General features: G+C 36.6%; 1 protein-coding gene across 2 annotated transcripts in view; it reads left to right on the top strand.

Annotated features, from left to right (window-relative positions):
- Positions 1-27,860, top strand: part of LOC145688406 (senecionine N-oxygenase-like) — a 299,767-nt gene that overhangs the window by 196,398 nt on the left and 75,509 nt on the right. Inside the window, exons 4-5 of one of the 2 annotated variants that reach the window (XM_081762592.1) lie at positions 10,943-11,120; positions 26,029-26,103. In XM_081762592.1, the coding sequence (XP_081618718.1) occupies positions 10,943-11,120; positions 26,029-26,103 (253 nt within the window). The remainder of the gene's footprint in view (positions 1-10,942; positions 11,121-26,028; positions 26,104-27,860) is intronic. The other variant, XM_081762593.1, reaches the window with a different exon arrangement.

Raw genomic sequence — 27,860 nt, 5'->3', positions numbered from 1 at the left:
TAGGAGCACAAAACAGTACAAAGCAGGCACTATACGATGCGAAAGAAACGACCTCCAAATTCGATAGTGGCGGAAGAATGGCTCTATTTCCTCACACATTTATGGACCATTTTGACGCATTTCTGGTGATGCTCAAAACGTGGAAGTAGGCGAACAAAACGGTACAAAATACACACTAAACGATGCGAAAGAACCAACCCCGAAATTCGATAGTGGCGGAACAGTGAGGCATTTAACTTCCACTTTAAAGCCCCGTTTAACTCACCTCGGGTGATGCACAAGACGAGAAATAGGCACAGAAAACTTAAAATAGGGGCACTAAACGATGCGAAAGTAACGATCTAGAAATTCGATAGTGTCGGAACAGTGCGTCATTTTCGTCACACCTTGGAGGCTCATCTTGACACACTTCTGGTGACGAACAAAACGTGGAAATAGGGGCACAAAACGTAAGAAAACAGGCATTAGTCAATGCGAAAGGAAGGACCTCGAAATTCGGTAGTGGCGGAGGAGTGAGTCATTTTCGTCACACTTTAGAGGCCCATTTCGACACACTTCTGTTGACGCGCAAAACGTGGAAATAAGGGCACGAAACGGCACGAAACATTCACTAGTCGATGCGAAAGGAAGGACCACGAAATTCGGTAGTGACGGAGAAGTGGTTCATTTTCGTCACACTTTGGAAGCCCATTTTGACACACTTCTGGTGACGCACAAAACGTACAAAACAGGCACTAAACGATGCGAAAGAACCGACCCCGAAATTCGATAGTGGCGGAACAGTGAACCATTTAACTCCCACTTTAAAGGCCTGTTTAACTCACTTCCGGTGACGCACAAGACGAGGAAGTAGGTACAGAAAACTTTTTTAAAAAATAGGCACTAAACAATGCGAAAGAAACGACCTAGAAATTCGATAGTGTCGGAACAGTGGGTCATTTTGGTCACACTTTGGAGGCCTATTTTGTCACACTTCTGGTGACGCGCAAAACGTGGAAATAAGGGCACGAAACGGCACGAAACATTAAGTAGTCGATGCGAAAGGAAAGACCACGAAATTTGGTAGTGGCGGAGCAGTGGGTCATTTTCGTCCCACATTCGAGACCCATTTTGACCGTCTTCCAGTGGCGCACAAAACGCCGAAATACGCGCACAAAAGGGTACGCGATGTGAAATTAACGACCTCGAAATTCGATAGTGACGGAACAGTGGGTCATTTTCGTCCCATCTTGGAAGCCCATTTTGACCCACTTCCGGTGAGGCACAAAACGTGGAAATAAGGGCACGAATCGGCACGACACATTCACTAGTCGATGCGAAAGGAAGAACCTCAAAATTCGGTAGTGGCGGAGCAGTGGGTCAATTTCGTCCCACCTTTGAGGCCCAGTTTGATCGTCTTCCAGTGACGCACAAAACGTCGAAATATACGCACAAAAGGGTACGCGAAGTGAAATTAACGACCTCGAGATTTAATAGTGGCGGAACTCTTGGTCATTTTCGTCCCACCTTGGGGACTCATTTTAACCCTCTTCCCATGACGCACAAAACGGAAGTAGACGCACAAAACGGCACAAAACGATGTGAAAGAAACGACTCGAAATTCATTGATGGCGGAAGAGCAATAATTTGTTCCGCCATATTTGTAGGCCCATTTTGACCCACTTCCGGTGATGCACAAAATGTGGGAATAGGCGCACAAAGCGACACAAAACACGCACAAAAGATGCAAAACAAAGTACCTCGAAATTCGTTGGTGGTGGAACAAGTTAATGGCGCCGTGAGCAACAATTTAAGTATATACTGTAGTTCTTACCAGGGGGCGCGGTGGGTCAGTGGTAGAGCGTTCACCTCCGGTGCTTGAGGTTCCTGGTTCGATCCCAGCTCGCGCAGTTTGGACTTTGTGGTGGACAAACACCGTGCTCGTGGATTTTCTCGGGGTTCTCCCGTTTCCTCCCACTTTCTTCATTTCATTCATTTCCCATCATAACCGTCTCCTTTAGCCTAACCGGCATAATCGTGGGACATAAAACTAAAGATTTCATATCATTTTTTGTAGTTCTTACCATCAAGGCTGAGAACTGCACGGTCCAATTTTTCAGCCAAAGTAGAAGCCCAACTGGAATAGTGATTATGTCAACCGGCCCGGCTCGGTTTAACTGAGCGTACAGCTTGAGCTGGCTTGCTTGGGATTACCCATCGACTGGGCTCAATTGAGCCAATGGCTTGAACCGGCTCGGTAAAGACGAGTTATCGACTCGGCTCGATTGGAGCCAATGGCTCGAACCAGCTCCGTTGAAACGAGTCCATAGGCTGGGTTCAAGTTAGCTTAACTAAGCCAATGGCTCGAACCGGCTCGGTTGGGGTAAGCAATCAGCTCGGCTTGGTTCGGCTCGAGCTGGCTCGGTTGGATGAGCTGTTGGCTCGGCTCACTTCTCGGTTCGGCTCGATAAGTGAATGAGCTGTGAGCAAGCCGCTTGAGTCGTTGACAACCCTAAACCCGAGTCGAGCAGTTTTAAACATGTTTGGCTAGAGTCCCATAACTTCTAACAATTTTTGGCTCGAGCCCGAATACTTGCTCCTCATGAACTCAAACGAAGAACCTCGTGACCGATGTCCTTGCCTCCTGAAGATTTCTTGACTACCGAGATCGACAGTTAACTAATTTTTAGTATCCCGATACAAACCGCCTATATTCCATGTTTATACATGTACACGGTGTTATAATAATAATTAGTTATAGTAGTAGTAGTAGTATCATTGATAATTATATTGTCTATGTAGGATACTTGAAGATAGTAGTACTTGGAACTACACAAAGGATTTAGCTCTAATTGGCTCGACTCGACTGGAAACTCGATCCAAATTCGAGTCGAGTTGGGGGAAATTTTTCGAGCCGAGATCTCGAGTCGAACTCTAAGATGTCTGCTTCGAGTCGAGTCGAGTTTTAAAGAAAACTCGCTCGAACTCGCTCGTGCTCATTCCTATTGTATGCACGACGGGCATATAGAGTTCTTTCGAGGGGGATAGAACCATAAACATAATATATTTAAAAAACACTTAGTTTCACGGTTTTCTTCCCAGGGGGGAAAGGAATGGTAGGTATCCAGCATTTCTTATAAGTACCTTATTTGAAATATGTAAAAGAGTAACAAGTAGACAATACAATATACACACATCTTATCTTCAGTTTTAATTCCTGACTTCAATTGCAATTAACAATTACAAGTTTCAATTGTCAATTGCAATTAACAATTGAATGTTTCAATTGCACCATTTGCAATTGACAATTAACAATTAAAAGTTTCAATTGCCTGGTGACCAATTAACAATTAACAATTGACGAAAATTTAATTGCAAATTTTATGATTGAATTCAATTGCAATTGAAATTAATTGTCAATTACAAATTGAAATCAATTGCAATTGAAATTAATTGCAATTGATTTTCAGAGCAATTACTTTCAATTGATTGATCAATTGCAATTGATTTCAATTGATTTTGCCCAACACTGGTTTCGGACAATATAAGTGCAGTGTTCATGAAGCATTACTGTATAGTGAATATGTGAAAGTGTATGACTATGTGTTACATGTGAATAACAGTGATAGTTATTGATACAATAGTTTTGCCTGAGCCGATTCGTATCATAAGTAAGGAAAAACCCATACAAACACAAATCTATTATGTCAGCACTGCTTACGCAGTGCTGGAGAACTAGTGTATCATTAACTTCAAAGGCACGAAGGGCGCGTAGGAGTGCGTCGCATCCTCCCGACCCCCGATTTTTTAGACGCTATAGTTCCATTATGGCTTTCCAGGTACTGAAGACCCTCGGGTAGTCGTTGAAACCGCGCACAAATTCATGCAGATAAATTTCGTCAACCATGTTAAGTTCTTCCGATGGGCAGAAGAAATCGATCTGAAAGAAATAAGACAAAGAAAAACTATTTTGAGTTGAGTTCACTTTAATATATCACTTTAATATAAAAGATAGAGCTTTCAATTATTTTCAACATATAGTTAACCGCTTCCCGGATTAACCCGAGTTATTTCGTTCTACTAAGTATGTTAGTTCTGGTCAAATTTTCTTCCCATACGTGACTATGTTGTACACGAAGTATCTCGCAATAAATCACGAAAGAACGGTCGACGAAACAAAGTGCGAATTTACTCGTCCTGGCCCAAATTGAAGCAAATGCGGAAATCTTAACTCGAGTTGCTCCGCCAGGACATTGTTACTTCAGATAAAGTGGACCGGGAAGTGGTTAAATTATAATGATATATAAACAAAAAAGAAATAACTTATTTTCAAACTAGAGTTAAATAATGATATGCAAATATAAAGCAATCTGTTTTATTTATGAAAAAGTCAGTAAATATTCACTTTATATTGAGTTGTAAACTATTCTTTTAAAATATACACAAAAAAGTCTCTCTATGTCCATTAATAATGGTTAAAAAGGACTCAAGTAAAATTAGAATATGTATAATTCCTTTCTTTTTTTTAAAAAAAAGATAATCACAATAAGTATAACAAATATAAAATACACACCTTTCAACCTTCGTTGTTCGTTCACAAATCCAGAAAAAAAGAAGAAGAAATGCCGAATCTCAGTCGCTGTAAGGCTGGTCAACAAGATACCTGGTTCTTCTAATTGCCTTGCTACCGCCACACAGAGCTCAGCAATGCTTCACTGTCTGGAATACAATAGGCTTCAATGAATCTCCTGTATACTTTGCTAAGCGCATTTTAATCAAATTATATAGATTTTTAATAGTATTAAATATAGGATAGAGCTCGTCCTTGATCTTACACGTACGCTGCCGTGAAAGGAAATGATACCCCCATACGCCAAATGCAACTTATATCATGTCCTATCATGTATTGCGCCACCGCTACTACTAGTGACACCTAGCGCCAGAATTCTGAATTGGATATTAGAGTTGCGTTGAAAGTCCGGCACTGCAGATGCGTGTCTGTGTTCCGTATATTTCTATATATTTCAAGGTGAGTATAGTGTATTTGTATTATATATATTTTCAATGCTTAATAAAACCATAGCACATATTCAGTATTTCAATATTAATGTCTCGTATGCGTAAAGTTTCCTGACTCAAAATTCAAACATTTTTTTGTTCAATACTCAAATACATACGCTTGCATGTTCTGCCGGTATTAATATTCTATTAAAATATTGGAGATCGATACGAGTATAAGTAAAACTATTAGGTTGAATAATGGGCATAAATCCAAGTCTTTCAGTAACGCAATAAGTACTTAGTTAGGGGGTCCCTTACCCACTTCACTCACAGGGCATGAAGCCTAGTCTTTGAGTAACGGAATATGTATTTAGTTAGGGGGTCCCTTGCCCTTTTCATTTACAGGGCATGAAAACCAGTCTTTCAGTAACGGAATGCGTATTTAGTTAGAAGGCCCCGTACCCAATTCATTTACGGGGAATATCTCCTCTGCCAGTATTGCTGCAATCGTTCATTTTGAAATCCTAATACCAAAAAGGGAGTAAATGGACTAGGGGTTACATCTAGCAACAATAGGGGTAGATCCTCCATCTCTCACTGCGAAACAAGAAGTGTTCGCTTTGACGAAACCATCTAGAAGAAACAAGTATCGTTCAGTAATGGAAGAGTCTAGGGGAAATTCAGTCTTAACCAGGGGCATAGTCTCCTCTTCTCTGTGCGAAAGGAACCGTTCGCATTGGGAAATCAATGTATAAAACAAATAGTGTTCAGTAATGCAAAAGTCTAGGAGGATTTACTCTTAAACACAATGGGGTAAAGTCCCGCTCTCTCACACTCGCTCACACTGCATTGGGTTCTCTTTTTGCGCCCCTAACTAGATATTCTAGAACTAAAAAATGGTCAACAAAATTATAAAACAGAGGCTAATGTTCACCCATGGTTTAGCGTGCAACACACGTATTTTTATTTTTACAGACTACGTAGCGATCATTTACTTTTCTGTAGTTGCAAAATTTACTTTTATCACTCGATACCTTCCTTAATATACAGTTCGTATGTAAAAAGTGTGTGACTAGCCCCACATGTTTAAAATACGCAACTTCATATTTCTTACATTTTTTTCAAATATATTCCCAATACTTATCCAAAGACAAACAACATCTAACTTAAATTTCTCTCACTCAATTACAAGCAATATTGCAGGAGTTATGGAAAAAAACATTTGAATATTCACTACGTTTCGCAAGATTTGCAAAGGTTTACTATTCTAACGCAAATTCAAAGGGGGAAGTCTACCATACAGTTCTATGATCAAAACATGAATAAACGAACGTAGTTCTTTTCTTTCGAGTCTAACTGTCGGTAAGTGTCATACAGATAGAGGAAAAGCCTACACATTTACATAAAAGCAAACGCAAAGGCAGCGTAAAATTTGCAATATTCGCATGTATCTCGGGAAATTGCCCCCACTGCAACTGAAAACTTTATATAACTACATTTTTTTCAGAATGGGAACACTTCTGAACAGTTTTTGAACAGATCTGGATACTTAATACTCAGTGATTTTTTAAATACTACGAAATATATTTCTATTATAATTTTCTCTTTGCATTTATTCTTGTTATGCAAGCAAGACAAAAGTCTGTCTTTCTGTTGAACTTAATTATTTTACACTACAGTAAATAAAACAATATATTTTTGAACATTATCTGTAGTAAATATTGAATATATATCTGTTCCAAAAGTGTTCTTTATGTGTAAATTGCTCATTTTCCGGAAAGACTTCCCAATATGATTAGAGATTCTCGACAAATCATTCAGATACAATGTAGTTATATAGTACATGCATTATATTTAAATAATATAGTATCTGGAATCAAAAATATTGGACAGTACGCAATTCTGTTTAATCACGCTTTTAGTTATAAAGATTCAGACAAATTGCACATTTGATTTCTGTTGTAAAGTCCATCAGTGGCGTTTCTTAAGTCACTTCAGCAAGCATTTCTAAAAACACAACTATTCTAGACTTAGTTTCTGCAGTAAACTATAAACTCTGTCAATGGCGGGTCTTAAGGGACGTCACCAACCATTTTTCTCTAAAATCATTAATAGTACTAAGATATTTTCCGTGAAAATAAGACACCACTTTGTTTTTTTTAAAGTGTCGTTGTAGTGTTCTCCACATATTCCTAGCTATAATAATAATACTAGTTTCATCCTTTAGTCTTTTCTTGGTTAAGTTGCCCACGAGACGAAACCGAGGGGCAATTTTTCACTCGAGACGCGATCGACACTAAGACATAGTCTTCAAACAATATAAAGTTTGGACTGCATATGAAATGAAACGTGACTAAAAAACATAGTCTTCAAACATCGGTTTGCTGCCTAAGTTCACCACAATACGCGACAAAAGTAAGGCTTAGTCTTCAAACAATAATTTAATTAATCGTAAAACAATCCAGAGGCGCTAACATCCTCAACTAATCATTTTTCAAAAGCAAATATTTCGCTCATTCGTGGGGCATGCCGGACCGTTCAGGGGTTCACTATGGCTCAGGCTTGGTTCCCCCGGTTTTGGAAAGCACGGAGGGCGCTATGGCTCAGGCATGGTTCCCCCAGGATTGAAACATATTGGCTCAGTGGTAGTTTTCTCCGGAAATGGTGGAAATTCTTCGTTCGTTTCTACACCGTGTTAATTATTTTCATAAGAAAAACAATATGTGTAAATTTTCTAGGGAGGGTTCTCCTTCGATCCTTATGCAAATATATCAAATCAATAATAATAACAATATAAAACTTACTTGAATATGATATCTTCTTTGGTCAACACACACAAAAAATCCAAAAAGAAACACGTACTAAAATGTGTCGAATAAAACACGTTAAAGAAAACAGAACGTAACCACGTCGCAACAGTAGACTATCTTTACATGATTGTGTACTACATTTATATAATATAATATTTTTTATTTATTTATTAACATAAGAGAGAGTGGAATAGAAGAAAAATAAGGTAAATGAATTTTCCTTTGTAATACCGCTTGGGTTCAGTCTACAAAAGAGGAAAAGAATGGGATATTTCGTTTGTAGGTATCTTCTCGGATCAGAGAATACATTTCCTTCATTTCTATAGAGGTAAATGATTAATAAATTTCTTCAGAGTAATAACTGTTATCAGAGAATTTTCATACTATGCATAAAGTTTGGAAATCGTCAGTATGTCTGAATTCCTCTCTTAAAAGGCGCCTCATTGATGTATTTTAATAGCATATGGCTGGTTACCAGACATCCAAGCTAATAACCATAAGAAGTAAAAAATTCGTTAAGACGGGCTCAACCAGCAATTTTCATAAAATATGATTTTAATGGTACAATCCGGGGCAAAAAACTTGCAACATGAACATATAAGTTTATTGTGAAATGCCGAAGTCTTTTGCTCCAAAATAAGTGTGCACGGGAGGAGGTCGAGGTTTATCCTGGCGTGATTCGTTCCACTTAGACATTATGTTCATTCCCTGTGTTGTTAGGCGTAGTTTCACAATAAACATACACCCTCATGTTACAGGTTTTTTGCCGCGGATTGTACATACATTTTAAACGATGAAATGAAACACGATGTCGGCTTTATACAGTTAAAATATATAATCATCATTTCAACAACCGTTTCAATAACTTATATTTTTGCCGAAAAGAACAGACCATCCATTTTGTGTCTAAATACACAGAAACCTATAACCATTCAAGAAGGGTTAACATTGTTTGCAAAACTAGTTATGGAGGCCATCCAAACAAATACAAGGACCCAACCGTTTATCTATCAGGTTATTAGCATTCAATCGAGGGGGAGGCGTTGAAATAGATCATGCAGGTTGTTCGTCCACCCAATGTGAAAAGAAAGGAGGGAAGGGAGAGACAACCTGGAACCAGACAGCAAAAGTGGTCAGAGAGTTGGGGAAAAAAGCAATCATCCTTTGTGACAAGAAATGTATGTCAGTCATTGCTGTTCACTTGTTCAAACAAGAAACTCTCAACATTAATGGTGCAAAAGGAAGGGGAAAAGAAACGAAATCTTCCATTCAGTCAAAACTAGAGGAAATGATTGACAGCTCACCATCTCCCCTCGGTTAAACATTGGAGGTGGAGCAAGCTGGGCTTCGCTTACCAATCATATCGCGAGGATGTTTGTGTAGCAAAGAAGAGAGCTGAACATTGGTAAATGTATCATTCTTCCTACAGTCAAGCCCTGGCAAGTAAAGAAACCATACGGCTCTGCGTATCATCGTTGCTGTAGCGGCAAGGTGTCATTTTAAGAAACAAAGTAAAACGAAAAGGGAGCGCACTTCGCACCGAAAAAAAACGAAAAATAAATAAATAAATATTCATTCCCTTTCCTTACCATTCCTTATTTTCAAAGTTACTGTAACCCATCTTAATACTTTGCGTAGTAAAACAAATCACCATTATAAATCATTGCTAAACATAGGAAATTCATTGCTAATGGAGGAGCTTGAAGAGTAATGTTTGAGGGAGTCCTTTCATGGTGCAATCATATTCATTATTTTTAATTTAATCATAATTTTCTAGTTCAAATAAAAGTGTTCGATTAGTTACGAGCTTTAAAAGTAAGATCATAATTAAATTAATGAAAAAAAGCTTGTGGGAGCTAGGGACCGCGTTTTAAGCCATATACTGAAGTTCTAATAATCTGAAACATAGTTTTAATTTTACTTTGATTATAATTTTTAAAATTTCGATTAAAGAATCGTGTAGGATCATGTTTCAACAAGAAAAGAGGTCATTCCACTTTCCAAAACTACCTCTATTGCACACGTAATCAATCTATCTCCCCCAGGGACCTACCTAAGGCCGGAACGGGCCCCACAGACAAGAAAATACACTGTAATAAAACATTTAAGCAAACAATAAAGCTATTGTTGTGTAGAAATCTAGACTTCCCTACTTACATGCAGGAGCTTCCAGCTGTTACTGACCAGCAGCGACTCAGTGCTTCAAACTTGCAAGGTTGTTTCAAGGTAAATTGTCTACGTTATACATACAGCGTGCTAATGAAGAATGCCGAAAATTGATAAGAGATGATTCCTGACATTGTAGTGTATGTAAGGTTTCATAATTAAAAAAATAGAGATGATTGTAAGTTACAATGCAATATGACACTTCATTTCGCTATTATTCTTGAAAAATCCGTTTAATCTTTTAAGTTATTGATAAAATTTAATCACTCTTTGTTAAAATTTATAAGAAATATAAAGAAGAGGATATTGTTTGACATACTTCATACTATCACCCAATTAATAATGTTATCAACAGTACAAAAAGTTATACTTTTTGTGGGACTCCTTCTTGTTATTATACATTTAAAATATTCGAAAACTTAAAATATCACATTTACTATTCACTGTTACAAGCTATCGACGCTATAGTATCACAAACATCCAAGTGTCAGTGTCCTCCTCAACAGCAATAAAAGAATTGAGATGGATGAGTCAGTGCACATCTAAAGTATCTTAGTGACGAATATTATGACAGTGGTCCTGATGTATCTCTAACTGGAATGAACAAAGTTAAAAATGATTGATCATTTTGCTTTCTTCAAAAACTAGAAAATATTCAATAATCACCCATCGAAGGTACATCAGTATGAAAAAAACATACCGAGGATCATTCTCAAAACCATCAATAGATTTTTATAAATACTTTTTTTATTACACGTAATATTAAAATTTTTATTTAATTTATATTTGTCAAATATAGTGTTCGACTTCTCAGGAACAGAGAAGACTGGCTTTTTCGGCTTTTGCTAGACGAGTAGATTCGTATTATAAACGTTTTTAAGTAACTATGATATACCCATGAGTGTATTGTAATTTATTTAACTTAATTTGCATAATAATGTAAGGATCATGAATTAATTCTCTGCCTTTGATTCCTTTAAATTTAGGCATTATTCTACACCATACATTCCTGAGATACCAGGAGACGAGATATTTCAGGGCCATAAAATTCACAGTCATGATTACAGGACTCCAGATATATTCAAAGGACAACGGGTTGTAGTTTTGGGAGCTGGACCATCAGGAATGGACTTAACTTTAGAAATATCTACTGAAGCTAGAGAGGTAAAGCAAAAAGTGGCTATTCTGTTGTTTCATTAGACCGATCTGTTGTTTCATTAGACTATTCTGTTGTTAATAATTTCATTGGACCGATCGATCCGTGTTCTGCATTTAATTGTGCTCAGGACTTGTTATCTATTTATTCATAATTTATTTACATTAACTAATATGAGCTTTCTATCCCAGTACTAACAGATATGCTCACTCATTCGCCAGGAAATAAGATTGAGGTATCATATTTGAACATAAACTACCCTTCCGCTTTTATCTACGGAAATTCGTAAACTGGAATGCGTATGCTTTAAAAATCTGGAAATGGTCTTCACAGAATCATCTGTTTATGCATGAACCGAAAAGAAAATCTAGATATTCATCAGCTACATTGAATTCATACATGCAGTCCACGTATGAAATGATATATGCATATATATACATATATTGTCATGACGTTCAATTGTCTAAGAATAAACGAAACAACTAAAACATGCTAAACTGGAGTTTATATTGGCTAATTTCAAGACAACTATGGAACTCCCATATGACATATTTTGTACTAGAACACTTTGATACTAGCTAAAAATAAATATAATTGCAAAAAAGGTTGGAAGAATAAACCAACTGACGTTTCTTTTCAGCAAACTATATTTGCAGCAGAGACCGTGCAGCAGAGAGCATACGATAGTGTAATTTCACGCTTGGAGAGATATTCACTTAGGGACGAAAAATTTGCTTATTGAACATGTGGGCTTATGAAAGTCTATTATTTTTCTTTTCACGAATTGCATCTCATGCAGTGCACAACTCAATCTGATGATTTAAAAATGTGGTTTCTTTATGAACAAAGAATACAATATTAAAATATGTATAGAAAATAATTCCAAACTTAAGTTTTGGTGGCACTTGCTTATACATTGAACCTATATTATATTAAACTAGCCTTTGGCTAGCTGGTGACTCTGCCCCCAGACCCCAGAGTTTGCTCGGCCTACGGCCTCTCACTTCTCGAACCCACAATTCTATCGGTTCTTTTCCTATTTCAACTATCTATAATATAAAGTTTTATATCTCAAGAAAACGCCTATTTAAATAACATGGGAATTTCTTCATCCCCCATTAGACCCCTAAAAAATTAAAAAAATATTCACTTTTGGCAACTTTCCTGTCTGTTAGCCCTAGAAGGCTACAATCATGCCAAATTTCATCATTCTAGTCATGCCGGAAGTGCTTAAACATTTTGGGGTGTAGAATACTTCCCATATAAATAACATGGGAAAGATTTTTCAGTTCCCCATAAAGCCACTCTACGTTTGGAAATTTTTATTTCTGATGATTCGCTCAGGTAACGCTAACGAAAACGTACAAGGGTACCGAATTTCAAGATTTTATTCCAATTCTAAGTACCTAAAACATGAGATTATATGTTCAAAAAAAGTACACTTAAATAACATGGGGAAATTCTTCATCCAATCTTTAGACCCCCTAAAAATTAAAAATATTCACTTTTGGCAATTTTCGTGAGGGTTTGTCCCGAAAAGCTACAATCATGTCAAATTTAATGATTGTAGTCCTACAGGAAGTGCTAAATAATTTGGGGGTGTAAAAGGTGTCCCATATAAATAACATGGGAAAGATTTTTTAGTTCCCTATAAAACCACTCTAAAGTTGGATTTTTTTTATTTTTTACTAATTTACCTAGCTAGTGCTAACGAAAACGTACAAGCATACCGAATTTCAAGTTTTTATTCCAATTCTAAGTACCTAAAATTGTAGATTAAAAAAAGACCATTATGTGGTCTGATCACACTCTTGCCTATCTCTTGCAAGAACTCCCGTCTCATTATCTTTTCTTCAAAGTGGCGATTTCATCCGAGAATGACTAGTGCATTTATTCCAACAGTATTCAGCAAACTGGAAAATATCACCATCCCCGAGTCTTACTGGACACCGAATACAAAGAAGACAACTGATCGGACGTATCCACTCCGCTTTTTGTTTCATTGTACAAAGTTATGATTGCTGGTTTTCTTTGTACACCAGTAGATGGATCAATTTCTGGTGCATCGAGCATAGTGGATAATAAAACATTTTTGTTCTTATTTGGGCAGTAGGTAACTGGAGTCATGTTATTGTCATCAAAACCAAATAAACTTGAATGTACCGGCTTCTTTTCTAAAAATTCTGGTGGTATTTCCTTTTTATTTTTGCGAAAAGTCCCAACAAGAGTTAACCGTTTATCTAACATCTCTAATGCTAATGGCACACTGGTGTACCAGTTGTCCTTTGTCACGTTTCTCCCGGAATTCTCAATTGGCTTTTTCATTCTCAAGATGACATCTTTGGCTGAGTTAGAAACTTTGAAAGGATCCTCCGGCTGTTTTCCAGCATAAATTTCCAAATTGTAAGTGTAAAACATCTTCGCGTCAACCAGTGCAAATACTTTTATCCCATATTTTGCAGGTTTATTTTTGATAAACTGCCTAATTGGGCATTTACCTCTAAAGCCCTCGTGTTTCTCATCTAAAATCATCATTTGACCAGGAGAATAGTACTTTTTGAAGTTTTCAACAACATATTAAAAACTTCTCTTACTGGAGCTAAGCGATCGAGACGTTTTCTCTGATTTCTTGTCAACATATCATCAAAACGCAAAGCTGATAGCAAAAGTTCAAATCGGCTCAAACTCGTAACACACTTCATCAAGTCAAGGCCGAGTCCATCAGTGGCCCACAAGACTTTCAAATTGTCGTGGGAAGATTTTTTTTTACATCTACTAAATATAAAAGTCCTAACACTTCTTTTATTTCAAGTAAATTTGTTCCTTTAGCATCCCGCTCTCTATTGTATCCTAATTTTAGTTGTTGGATTTTGATATTTGTGTAGTCTACAATTTTTTCCTAAGATTTCATCAGAGAAAAATAGGTTGCAACTATCTATAGGCGTAAGTGCGTTTTTATCTGCTTGTATTGCAGGGATCACATTCCGTGCTCTGACTCGAACAGTCTGTGGGGATAGTTGGTTCATCCACAACGTTTTCTTGTACTTCCCAATGTAAAAACGAACTTGATCACAGCTGAAATCTTCTGCCTCGATTTCCATTGAATCTTCTTCATGGGCACTTTCCTCACTGTCACTGCTTCCTTGTCGAACTTCCAAGGCATCTTCATCTACAGAAGCAACACCACCGACCTCTTCCTCTTCATCGGATTCAGCAAGAACATCTCTTACAAACTGTTCAAACTTACTCTGGTGTCTCTCATAAGCCATATTTATCCTTAGAAACTATCACCAAATAAGTTACTTTGAATGAATATAAAATATATCACACTGAAAACCAGTATAAAGAAAGAAGAAAAACACTTTTCATTTAAGTCGTAAAACTAGGTTACATTAACACTTGCGTGGGGTAAATGTGACCCCAGACGCACAGAACCTGTTGCACTGACCGAAGGAGATGCAGTAAACAACTAACTAATTGTTGGCCTTGAAGTAGACAATACAACAGACAGCTAGTAGGGTGGCCGGGTCGGAATTTCCAACTGTCTAGGAGAGCCAAACAAAAATATCCCTCTGGGGTCATATTTGCCCCGCGTGAGGGTTGCAGGGTTAAAAACTATTGTTAAAAGGAGGAAGATGGAAAAAGTCTTGTGGCTATACCAACCCTGTGTGAAATTATTAACTGGACTAAAAGAAAATGATTGTGATAACATTTTCAGTAAGCCACAAACTCTCAAACGAGGGGTGTAGAGGAAATGGTTGGGTACATAATTTTTGACTTCAGAGGTGTGTTTGGAGTACTTAGGAGGTAAACATACTAAAATGTCCCCGAACCTACGATGTGAGCGGGGTCCAGGAGGTGCGGGAAATGGTCACCTTTTTTGGGTTTTCGTTTATATCTCGAAAACGGTCGTAGCGAAAAAGTTTTTATGTTCACAAAGAAAGCTGAGAAAATATTCTAAAAAAACTGTTTCTATTTCTTTTCTTTTTTTCACCTAATACTTTTCAAGATATCCGCTTGAGAAAACTAAATTTTCTAAAATCTTATTTTCTCCCTCACTTTTATAGACAAACTTTGCCTTTTAGTACCTAATCCGGTAACTTCAGCCAAAAGCCATGCAAACACTGATCACTATCTTACTGTTTGTTACAAAAACGGTAGCGTTGTGTTCATGTTGAGGCTACGTAGTGGGAATGACAAGCAGACACGAACTTACACGAATGCGCATATCATGAGATAGTTTTCCTCCGTCTAACTTGGTATTATACATAGGTGAATCGCGAGATCTCAAGTGTTTACATATTAGTTGTTTGAACTGCACACGCCTCATGTAATAGATATCGTAATGCTTAGCGCCGTAATAAGCGTATTTGCCATTTGCCCCATTAGAGCATTTGATATTTGGCCTTGCCAGCCACAGCTTTATACTTGTAAAGGTGTGATGCTACAGTGACCATTACAGTCGTGCCTAGTGGTCGTAGTACGTATAACCTTGTGGAATTTAGCAGTATGTAATACCCTGGCAAAGTTCAATCGACCTAGGCGAAAACAACTAGTAATAGTATGTTGTTCGTCCACGTTAGTTATCTTGTAACCGTACAGAACGATTGGTAGGAGATAAGTGTGTGAATGTCAAAGTAGGCGGGTTAGGGCAACGACTGTCTATTAAACGGCGAATACTGAATATGGATTCGGTTACTATGCAAAGAGCCTGTGTAGGAAGTTGATAGAAGATTTTAGTTGGAGATGGAAACGTTAAAAGATTGATTAGACCAATTGTTGTTCTATTGACCAATGTTGATTCTATAGGATTAAAGAGCTAGGACAGAATCTAGAGAGTGATATGTGTGTGTTCTAAGAGGAAATTGTAATAAAATAAGGAAAACTCAAATAAATGAAATTAAATAACAACGATACAGTGGTGCTGATAGAATCTGATTGTGTATATACCAGGTGAGACATTTAAACTGTTTTTGGGAATATCTTGAAAACTACAAATCGGATTTTTTAAAAAAAAGTTGTAACAAAAGTTGTCCGTCTCAAAGGGGGGCTTTCAATGATACAACACTCGAACCCCTGCCCCCACTCTCCTGGGGCAAGATGGGGTCAACTTTGATATCTTAAATGGCAACCCCCATTTTTTATTACAAATTCGGATTCTCCGGCTCCTTCTTTATTATTGAACACTTTTTTCGTTTCGTTATAGGTGGCGCTGTATTCTACAAAAATTAAAATGGGTTACTAACAGTTGAAAAATGATTCATTTAAAGAAGTTTTTTGAAATACCTGGAAAATTAAAAATAGGATTTTTAAAAAGTTGTAACAAATGTTGTTCGTCTCGAAGAGAGACATCCAAAAATATCACACTCGACCCCCAGCCCCGACCCTCTGGGGCGGAAGGGGGTCAACTTTGAAATCTTAAATGGAAGCCCCCATTTTTTACAGATTAAGATTCTCCGGGAGAAAATACGTAACTTTTGTATTGAACACTTTTTTTCGTTTCGTGATAGGTGGCGCTGTAATCAATAACACTCAAAATGGATTACTAACAGTAGAGAAATAATATCTCAAGTAATACGCATCAGATTATTAAAATTAAAATAGACATTTTTGATTTTTTTGCTACCAAATGACACGACAGTTGATGCCCCCAGCGCCATCTCAGGAGGTTGGAAGGGCAGGTATTCTAAAATCAATAATGAGAAAACATTTGATTTCCCACAACATAATTTATTACTTTGTCCAAAGTGTTGGTTTAATTTATGTCAGCGATCTAAGTGAAATGGACAAAACTTCATTCATTTGGAAATATTCATCGGTTTGTGTATCAATGAATTATCGAGTGTATTTTCAAGACGTCTCTTGTAAAACCAAAAAACGGTTAGTGCTTCAGATACCTATCGGAATATTGAAATATTTTATGTTTGGAATATTTATGTTGCTAAGGGTGTATTCTGAAGCTAATTGGCGTTATTATTCCTATTATTTGCATATCATTAAGGACAATATTTTGGACAAGAGATGTTTTGAAACTAAAACTTCCAGGAGGGACGTTTTGAAACCATACTTTTTGGAGAAGTCAAATTTTGTTCCAGTATTAATGAAGGCAGACTTTATTTTTGCGAATTAAAATGCTTTTACATCATATATATTTGGCGATTAAAATTTATTACAAACAATGTATTTATTTTGCCAATTAAAGTTTACTTCAGAAATACAAGTATATTTCTTTAGCTTATTTCGAATTTTATAACATACATTTTAATTACTTCACCACCTACAAATATTTAAAAGAGATTACAAATGTCAAATTACAATCGTGTTGATGTAATACTAATCCTGAAATATCAGTAATATTCAAATTATTAATATCTTAACGAAAAATATTGATTAAAATAATAAAATCCTAGGAATGAAGAAATAGCAAAAGAAATAAATTACTTCGTGCTGTTGGAAAATTTACCTCATCGACATCGTCCATGAGGTGATATTGAACGTCATTATCTGAACCATCTTCAAAATTCTGACTGCCTATAAAATCAGAATAAAAGTACAGGTCTGGATTGCTTAACCAATTTTATCCAAAATGAGGCGTAAGAAGCTTTTGGACGTTCTCGACCTCTTCCTTTTTAATTAGAATTACCTTTTCGACTCAATGGCAGTGCGATATTTGTGTTGTCTAAATTCTTCTTAAATATTTTTTCGAGTCATATTAGCATCAGCGTTGTAGGGATGTTGATCGCTGAGTGCAGTGGATGAAGTTGGTACTGTTGCAACAACATAGCTTTACTTTTACCAGTTCGGAATTTGAAGTGCCATTCATTTGGATTCTTCATATTTTCTTACGATACTTACTTCCAGTTGTACAGTTCGCGACATAGAAATCGTTACACAAATTCTAAGTCCAAATAATAATAAACTCTTTTCCGTTCTCTTATGCATCTAAAAATACATGTCACAATCGATTAGTTGTTTCTAGTATTCAATCCAGCTCCTCCCCTTCCTCCACCTCTCTTTGTCCAAAGTAGTGTGTGTGACGTAGTACACTCTTTCCATTCAGCTGAAAAAGAAACAGGAATCAAGTTTACAACGTTATAGCTTTAAAACAGTCCTCTCCATTCGTTTGTTCTGAAATGTTTTTAAGAGCCTAAATTTTAAACGTCACACAATGTACGCAGAGCTTCACAAAGACCTTTAGTTTCATTCTTTTCTTTCTTTAAAGAGTGCAAGCTAGTAAGATGCTCACTAAGAAAGCTATGGAAATTCCCAATAACAGCAGTAGGTTTTGTGCTTCCTAAAGTCTGTAATGTGCGCACAGAGCTCTAAAATATCTATTGACAGAAATGAGTGTTATTCAATGATTCATTTCATTTCTTTTCAGTAATTGCAAACAAATGTTCCAGGGGCGTCATTTGTGCAGGACAGGAGGGTGTAATTCTCCCTCTCTTGAGCTTCCTAAATACGTATTGTTTGATCAAATGTATAGTAATACACTAATAAAAAAGTGAAAAAAATTATGTCGGTGGAGAATCCACCCCCAAGAATAAAATCTAAAAAAAACACTGCTGAAATCTAAAAGCAAACAACTTATAGTGTTAAGATAACACATCGCTAGAGAACTTACATTTGGTTTCAAGAGTAGAAGGTTTGATCTCAAGCCATATGAATTCCTGGGCGACATTCAGAGAGAGGGGGAGAGAGAGATATTCAAGTATGGAGACAGAGTGGGATGATTTATATGCAAAGATTTAGAATTGGGGAAAAATGATCTGACAACACTCGTGTTATGACGAAAATTATGATTTTGTGAAACAGAAGAAGGAAAGGTTTCGAACTACGGGGATCACATTAGGCAGTTGTCGAACTAAGGTGGAGAACTCTTTTTAGAGCATCAGATGATTACTAAGGCAGAGAAAGATCTTGAGAACTGAGGAATTAAGAATTCAAAAAATCTCAAGCTATCGAGACGGTTTTCGAACCACCAACCTTGTCGTTATCGAGCCATGACTTTATACATTCTGCTACGGAGAACTCTATGTACTCGTTCACATACGTTTCCTTTAGCTACGTTGAAAACTACCTTAATGGGATACTTCAAAAGTTGACTCGATGGATGCGCCGTTCAGATAGGACGTAAACCTATTGTAACTTAGTTACAATGTATCGTGGCGAACATCACTAGCTGATCAGATAATGACGACTGCTTTGAAACAAATGCAGAGTGTGAGAATTAAATCAGTCATATCTGTGGTTTCATGTGGAGAAGAAACAAACTTTTGAACCAAAGGTGTAAGAACAAGTCAAGTTATTAATATAAACTTTGCCGAAGATTATTCACTTATATCATCATAAAAAAAACAAGAATGAAGTTCTGAAATGGAGAAATATACAACTTTGTAAACGGAGGCAAAGAAACCTAAAGTAGCGAGCCTAAAGACAAATTATTTACTGCGTAGTGATCGCGGTTCCGTCGTCAATGCGCTGGACCAGTAATCTGGAGGTTCGTGGTTCGAATCCACGTCGGGCGTTTTTGTTACTTTAAGATTTTTGATGGCGATTGATCGACGATGAGACACGTTTTATTATATTCCGATATTTGTATACTCGGATGTTTCAATACTTGAACTATCAAATATTCAAGAATAATAATAGTAATAAAAATTATCTCGTAGAAGACTAAAAGCTAGGAGCTAATTATCGCTCAAGGTCATACCATTACAAGCAGAAACGTGATATTTGGCAAGAATATTTTGGTTTTGTTTAATGTTGCCCACGAGAAGAGAAATTTTTCATCTCGTTTCTAAAACAAACAAAAAAAAAAAAAATGAAAAATTAACATTCTACATTCGAGACTGGACAAATTAGCTCAAATTACCGTCTCGCTTTGGAGATGAGAATCGAGTCGAGGCGAAAAGTATCGTAAACATTTCTCATCTTGTCTCGATTTTCGAAATAGTGTATGTCCATTTTTTAAGTAACAATTGTTCTGTAGACTGAATCTTTTAATCTTTTTGATACTTTGTATTTCAGAGCTCATTGAATTAAGGTCTTTGTAGGTATTTTTGTAGCAAAGCTTTTATAATTACCTCTGGATATCCTAAAAATTAGTTTATTATATGCCTTACTGTTGCGTGATATTCAGTTATTTTTATTACAGTTATTTTCCTTAAAAATTCAGTAGAATACTTTCTGCATGAAACTCCAGTGGAAATCTTTTGTTTAAAATGTAGGTAGTAGCAGAACTGTGTCCTGAAGGTACGGAACTCCTTCTTCGAAATCCCTACGTTTAAGACAGTGTTGCCAAAGGTTAGGCCAACTTTAAAACTTTGAATAGCATCATTTATTATATTATTATTATTATTATTATTATTATTATTATTATTAGTGAAGTGTTGTGAATGGAATGGTTCAACCGGTTCCACCAAGTTCCCGCCTAGTGGGCATTGTGCTGAACAAACACTCTGTGCGTATGCGTTTTCCGGGTTCCCCTTCCTCCCACTTTCTTTATTCCAATACGTCTTCTGTAGCACAGCGGCATCACCATTACTTAAAAACATATTTTCTTACGGCTCCTTGAGTTCTGTATTTCTACTTTCTACACGAAATTTGGCTCAAAACTTTCTTCTTTAACAATTAGCTAGTTGTAGGGACGTATGCAAAGGGTATGTCCTGATGATCCTTACACGTCTCTCCAATCCCAGCTATTTTGTAACTTCTGCCTAACGCTACGGGCGATTTTTCAGATTTTAATAGAATGTGTCCTCATTCAGAATTTGTCTTTTATACTATTATTATTATTATTATTATTATTACTATATATTTGAGACCTCAGCATAACGACCTATTCCAATGCAAATAAGCATACTGAAGTTAAGAAAAATAAAAAAAAATGGATCTATAAAGATGAATTGCCTTATAAGAGATACTTTAAAAAGAAATGAGGGGGAAAAAGATGCTTGTCAGCTACTGGACAATATGAAAATCGAACCTTCGGAACCTTTAACAGAAACTAAGTAGGATTTATCTTCATCACGATATATAGTAACACCCTTTCTTTATGTAAGAGACATTGTATTATGTATGCTTTCTATTGATATTTTAACCGAATATACATACAAATATAAAAAAAATAGTAGTTCATATTTACCAATTTTTGTTGAACGATTATATGGAACGTGTTAAAAATGGCGAACGAAAATATTATTGTTATTTGTAGTAAGAGTGGAAGAACTTAATAACAATTCCACAATAATGTTTCAAATTTTTCACTCATACTAGGCCTGAAGGATGACCCGTTTGTATTCATGAATTGTTTGCGAAACACGCTAAGTTTTCAGACAGTAGAAATCGAGATTGTAAACTGTGACGTCATGTTGGTAGTTTTCCTTTGTGAAGGAATTCGTTTCAACTCTAAATAGTAAGAACGAGAGAAATTTACTACTTATCATGTTGTAATGCACCAGAAATATCTACATTCTAAATTATATATATTTTTTAATATTCCAGGGACTCGAACCGCGGACTCCTAACTCGCGAAACGAATGCTCAAGCCACTACCCTAAGACCGCTGTTTTAAGTAAGAGTCAAGAATCACTCCTCTATGTAGCAAATTGCAAACGTTTACGATTTCGTTATTTTATTAACGGTGAAACACTGATTTCAGTCATGCTAAAATAATATAGTCCAGAGAATTCAAGTTTAAATTTTAAGAAAGACCGAAAGTATCTCCGTAACTAATTTGTATTATATTCGGTTATTCTCGATATACATTTATTTCCAGCAACCTAGAACGAGAGGGACACGAACACAGATACATCGAGGACATGTAATATTTCAAAGGCTCTCCCACCGGGATTCGAAACTGAGACTCTGCCTACTGAACTGTCTGATGGGTGAGGTGACTGGTTTGTTCCGAAGGCAAGTAAGCTTGAGACGGACACATCGTGTTCATGAGTTTTCTCGGGACAGTCTCGCTTTCTCATTCCACCATTTCGTCCACCATAATTCACTTGCTTCAATCGTAGTCTTTCTCAACTTAACAGGCATAATCGTTGGACATTGAAGATAAAAATTTCATTTTCAAGCTGTTAACCCAAACCAATCCGAATCGAAAAACAGTTGTATTTTCTATTGCTCATTAACGTCTTTTTCACAAAAAAATATTTAGAAAAAATAAAACATGGGTACGTAATTCCATGCAAAAGTGAAACAGCAGACTCATAATACCTTAACCTAAAACGAAACAAAACCGTATCGTTTGGCATTTTTCAGAATATCCGTACATATTTTGGAAAATGTTTCAATCAGAGTTGGAGTTGCTCAGTGAGCCGGTGGGTCAGCGGGTCAAGTGGGTTGAGTTTTCTGAGTGCCAGTGGGTCGTGGGTCAACAGCATGTGACCCACTGCGACCCACCACCGACCATAACCCACTGCTACCCACAACACACCGACCCACTGTGCTCACTGCATTGTAGACAGCATCTTCTGAACATTTTTCCTTTAACACTCAACCCTTGCCAGAGAAACTAAAAACGCGTTTCTTATTGGTTGCAGTTTGCGATTGTTCAAACCAGACACGCAACCAGAGGGATATAGAGGTCCTGGCCTCCTAAACTTTTCGTGGTATCTCCAGACCTCGACACAGAAAACACAATTTTGATATGTGTAAGAGAATGTTTAATCACCTATTCCCCCTAACATATTCATGGCCCCTCTAAACCTCTGTGGCTGGGTGCGGGCCTGGTTCAAGCCTGGTGTATGTATTGTGTTGTAATAGAAGAAAATTGTCAATTTGTTGGGGTTAAAGAAGAAATTGAAGAAGCAGTTGAGGTTAAATTTAAATCATGGAGTCAAGGTGGAACAAAACGAGCTCTGCAGGGCTTCTAATCCGTTCCTACTACTACTACTACTACTTCTTCTTCTTCTTACGCATTGGAATCGTATAGCAAAACTGGACTCGTAACGTAAGTAAATCACTGTTTTGAGTATTATGTTTTAATAAAAATAGGAGAAATACCTTGGACCTGGTTTGAACCCACGCCAAAAGCAATTATAATTACTAGTGTACTGCGCTAGTACGCACGGCCACGAAGACCGCCAGTAACAGTTATTTGATTTCTGCTGTATTTATATATGCTACGTGGCGAGAAACTGTTAACTGCAACTAATCACCTCTTATGAGTAGGGTCGAGCGTGACTTAAAAATATGCTTCTGAACACTGGTGAACTTGTCTACGTTTTACTTTCAAGGCCTCCATTTCCCTTTTTCATTTGTTTATGTTTACTTACCTGAGATGAGTATCTCTTGGTGAAAAAAGAACTTGAGCCATTCTTGAATATTGATACTTGTAATTGTGATAATAACAATATGACTTTACCATTGAACAAAAGAAGAAAAGATCAATAAAAGGCAAATATTTGGAAATGAAAGAATTCTAGTATTTTGTGTAGTCACCTTCTGCTTCTATAACGTCACCCAAACGATTAGGTATACTAGATACAAGATTCGAGAATATAGTTGGATGTTGTTGGAAATTATTCCAGAGTTCTATTATATGTGTCTCAAGAATTTCTTTGTTACGGTCTTGTCGACGTTCTTCCCATTCTTGAACCATTAACGCCCAATGATGTTCTATGGGGTTAAGGTCTGGCGATCGAGGAGGCCATTCTATACATATTAGCTCTGGATGATTTTCCAACCATGCTTAAGTTTGCCTCGAGGTAAGAACGCCACTGTTGTCTTGTATAAACACGAATTGCTCTTGTTCTGGAAATTTTTTGTGTAGAGACGGAAGCATTGTATTCTCCAGTACTTGGATATAAGTCGCACTAGTCATTCGTCCAGGAACAGGAACGATCTCGCCCGGACCTTCAGCTGTCATATAGCCCCAAAAATGAACTGAAACTCGTCTTGAATGTTCGGTGCGAATGACATGTTGTGGATGATATCGTGTCCCGCCTGGCCTGTATAATATCATTCTCCCTTGCAGATCAGAGAGGAACACCTTCTCATCAGACCAGATGACGAGATCCCAATAGGCTTGTGGAAGACTCACGTTCTTCTTAGCCCATTCTAAACGCCTTTCCTTGTGGTAATCTGTCAAAATAGTTCTCACAGCTGGCCGTGCGTGATGGAGTCCAGCCACAGTAAACCGTTGCCTTACTGTCTTATGTGAACATCCTAGTTCAAGACCTTTGTCTCTCAACACAGACCGATGACGCAAAGGATGGTTCCGTACTTCTTCAACGAGAGCTTCATCTTGGGTCTTTGATGTTGCGCACGGTCTTCCACTTCTGGGTATTGACTTAGTCCATTCTCTGTTTCCCTGATCCCCATGACGATCCAGCCACTTCCTCACGGTTCTAGGATCACACCCAAAATCTTAGCAATGAGAGACAATTTCTCACCATTAGCAGCACGGCCAATAATCTCGCCTTTTTGAGCGGCAGTTAACTCCAAAGCGCCTTTAGTTCTAGGCATTTTTGCTGACACTAGAATCACAAACGAAATACTCAACAGGATGTATGAATGTGAAGGCATGTGTTAAGGATCAGAGTAATATTATGTGCTGATTTATTTATTGATGCATTTTCATTGTGGGTATTATTAATTTTATTTTTGTAAAGAAGCAAGTTATTATCCGCAAATAGAAATGTAATTCTAACTATACTTTTTTTCTATTTTTGACAAAATAATATGACGAGTGTGGATATTTTTATTTGTTTTTGGGTGTGAGACTTTGACCAGGATGAAGAAAAAATAATGTATTATACGAGTAGAAAGTTCTGATTTAAATAAAAAAATCGATTTAAATAAAAAAATCGATTTAAATAAAAAAATCCACAAAAATATTTTTTAAAAAAATCAAGTCGCGAACTGCAGAAAAGACATTAGGAATTAGTATTAAATGTTAATGATGTCATTTAGGTGGAAGTATTGGGATTTAATTTTGAATTAATCCCCAATCATTTACCTATTTCAATCCCAACCAATGTGTCTCAAGCATTAAGGAAAAAAAACTTACAGCAACGTTTATCAATATGACACTTTTCTTTTCACGAAAGTTACTGATGTTTGGCAGGGGCTTATTTTAAAAAAAAAAATCGAAACTAGCTAGCCGCACGAAATACATATGAAGTCCATAAATTTCGCCTAAATTAACTAACTCTATAGCGTATGGAACCCGTAGGATCAATTCATCGTTCACAAAAGCTTTCCCTTACTTCTATCCTTAGCCAACTGTATCCAGTTTCTACTTTGTATTCCTATATCTGCGAAATCCACCTAAAAGTTGTCCTCCCATCTGCGCCTAAGTCTTCCTAATGGTCGTTTTCCGATTGGTCTTCCAGTTAAGACTTTGAAGGCGTTCCTACTTTTTCCCACCCTGGCTACATGATCTGCCCTCCTGAGTCTCCTAGACTTGATGACCCTAACAATGTTTGGTAAACCGTATAAATTATGTAATTCCTCGTTATGAAGTTTCCGTCATTCCCCATTCCCGTTCCTTTTGGGTCCGAATATTCGTCTGAGGATCTTGTTCTCAAATACTTTCAGTCTATGCTCTTCCCTCATAGCAAGTGACCATGTTTCGCAACCATACAGATCAACAGGCATGATTATCGTTTTATATATTTTAAGTTTCAAATTTCTCGACAGAATTTTAGACGACAAGAGATTTTGAACTAAATAATAACACGAATTCCCTGATTTTATTCGACATTTAATTTCTTCGTGAATATCGTTTTCGTCTGTTAATATTGATCTTAGATATTTGAAAGTATTCACTTTATCAAAAGTATTATTCGATAATTTAACGCATCCAAAATTTGCCGTATTACGATCCCAAATAACTTCTATGTATTTAGTACATAAATTTTGCCTGAAATTTTAAAATCTATTATTTTTTTTTTTTCGCAGAGGGGATCGAGCTTCTCTAAATACGACTCTAAGACGAAAGTTCTTTTGTGCCCACGACTATTAGTTTGTTTTCAGGTAATAAATTTCCATTATGATTTCTCCGTTGGAATAGTTTTAACGATTTAAAAACCCTATGTTACAAAGGGAAGAAAGCAGGATTCACCCGTTATCCGTTCAAAGCGGGATTTTCTCTAATCATCCTCTGCATGATACTCGTTCTCATATTGTGCTTACATAATTTGAGTCTCATTGTATTTTATTATTATCTTTCATAATCGAAATAACAGAACAGAAACGGCATTTTACTTATTTTCACTTTAAAATAATTTATTTCAGATTTTGATTTAACCCAACGACTTTTATTCAAAAAATCAAGTGATTAAAATCGTGATTTAAATCAGACTTATTTAAATCAATCCACCCTGCTGTTGACCCAATAAAATTTCCTTCAGTAGTAAGCAACTACTTATTCAGTGAGTCATCACTAAACGCTATAGGCAAAGAAAGGCAAGGCAATATCGCCTGAAGGTTGTTTGAAATGCGTGTCTTGTCTTTGTTTTACCTGTGAAGTGGAGGCACTTTGCTTCTTCTACTAAGTTCTGACACATTATGTCAATGAAATATTGATCTGTCTGTGAAAACAAAGAGAGGAAAGAAAAAAAAAATATGAGCTATCCGCGTCAGTCTATTAGATCTTTAAGCATGTTGGAAAAATAAACCATGTCATGTATTTAACCAAAATATGGTTAATAAACTAGCGTTATTATCATTAAAGGCCGTATATGTCCTGGAACCTTGTATTATACCTGGAAAAGTTCGTGTCAGATCCAGAGGAAATGTAACATTTTATGATTATGCAACGATAAATGAAAAAATGAAAGTACACTCTGTCTTAGTGTTCGTTGCGGAAGACCTGGGTTCGATTTCCAGTGTGAGTTTATCTGGTTCGGGATAATACGTTAGGCTGTAGGTCCATGTATCATATAGTCTCGTTGCTGCAAGTAAAATTAAACTTCTAACCATCCAACCCATCAGTCTTAGAGCTCATAAAATTACGAGAAAGTGATTGGTATGATCCGTGATACGTTGCAATTAAAAAAGCCACAATGAGAATCACAATGCTGGATATAAAAGTTGATCTCTGGCTGAAGCATCGTGACTTATAATTAAATTTCAGATTTTTAGCTTCTAAAAATTGGCCCTATGGGTCCCTAATATAAGCTTGGCAAAGTAGTTAAATGTATTCTAAAACTCATGAAATAGAATCAACAATTAATTTAAAATTATTGACTGAGTATAACTGTAAACCCAGGGTTTAAAAATAAATATGTAAAAATAATTAGACACATAGTTGCATTCTTCTGGATTTTCAAAGCAGTTTTCACTGTTCGCATCAGTTTAAAAATTATCAACCAACTAATTACAATTTCCATTCTCCACACGAGAAGAATAAGTGTACGAAAATGTTATTTGGAAAATATTTAAACCCCTTTCCTCCCCCCAGAAAAACAGCGAATGATATAAGCTATCCCAGTCAATCCACGTGTTAACTACGTATGTTCAAAATTCATTGTAAACAGTTAAATTACTTCCTTGCTTTGACCAATTAATTAGGATCCTGTAGCAATTACCCCCGTTCCCCACCCCGTACATTCTACACGACAAATTTTACTGGCTCGCTTGATTGAATTTTGATAATCCCTTAAAATCAAATAACTTATCTTTTTCTGTTATTCTCAAGAACTTATACTCTTACAGAACTTGCAGTTATCTTTCAGTGCAATGTTTTGACACATACAGACGCACACATCAAACAAGAAAGGCAAATATAA

Source organism: Thermobia domestica, chromosome 6 (assembly GCF_964235325.1).
Source record: "Thermobia domestica chromosome 6, izTheDome1.hap1.1, whole genome shotgun sequence".
In the NCBI taxonomy this organism is placed as follows: domain Eukaryota; kingdom Metazoa; phylum Arthropoda; class Insecta; order Zygentoma; family Lepismatidae; genus Thermobia; species Thermobia domestica.
This window is presented reverse-complemented; position numbering and strand designations above follow the sequence as displayed.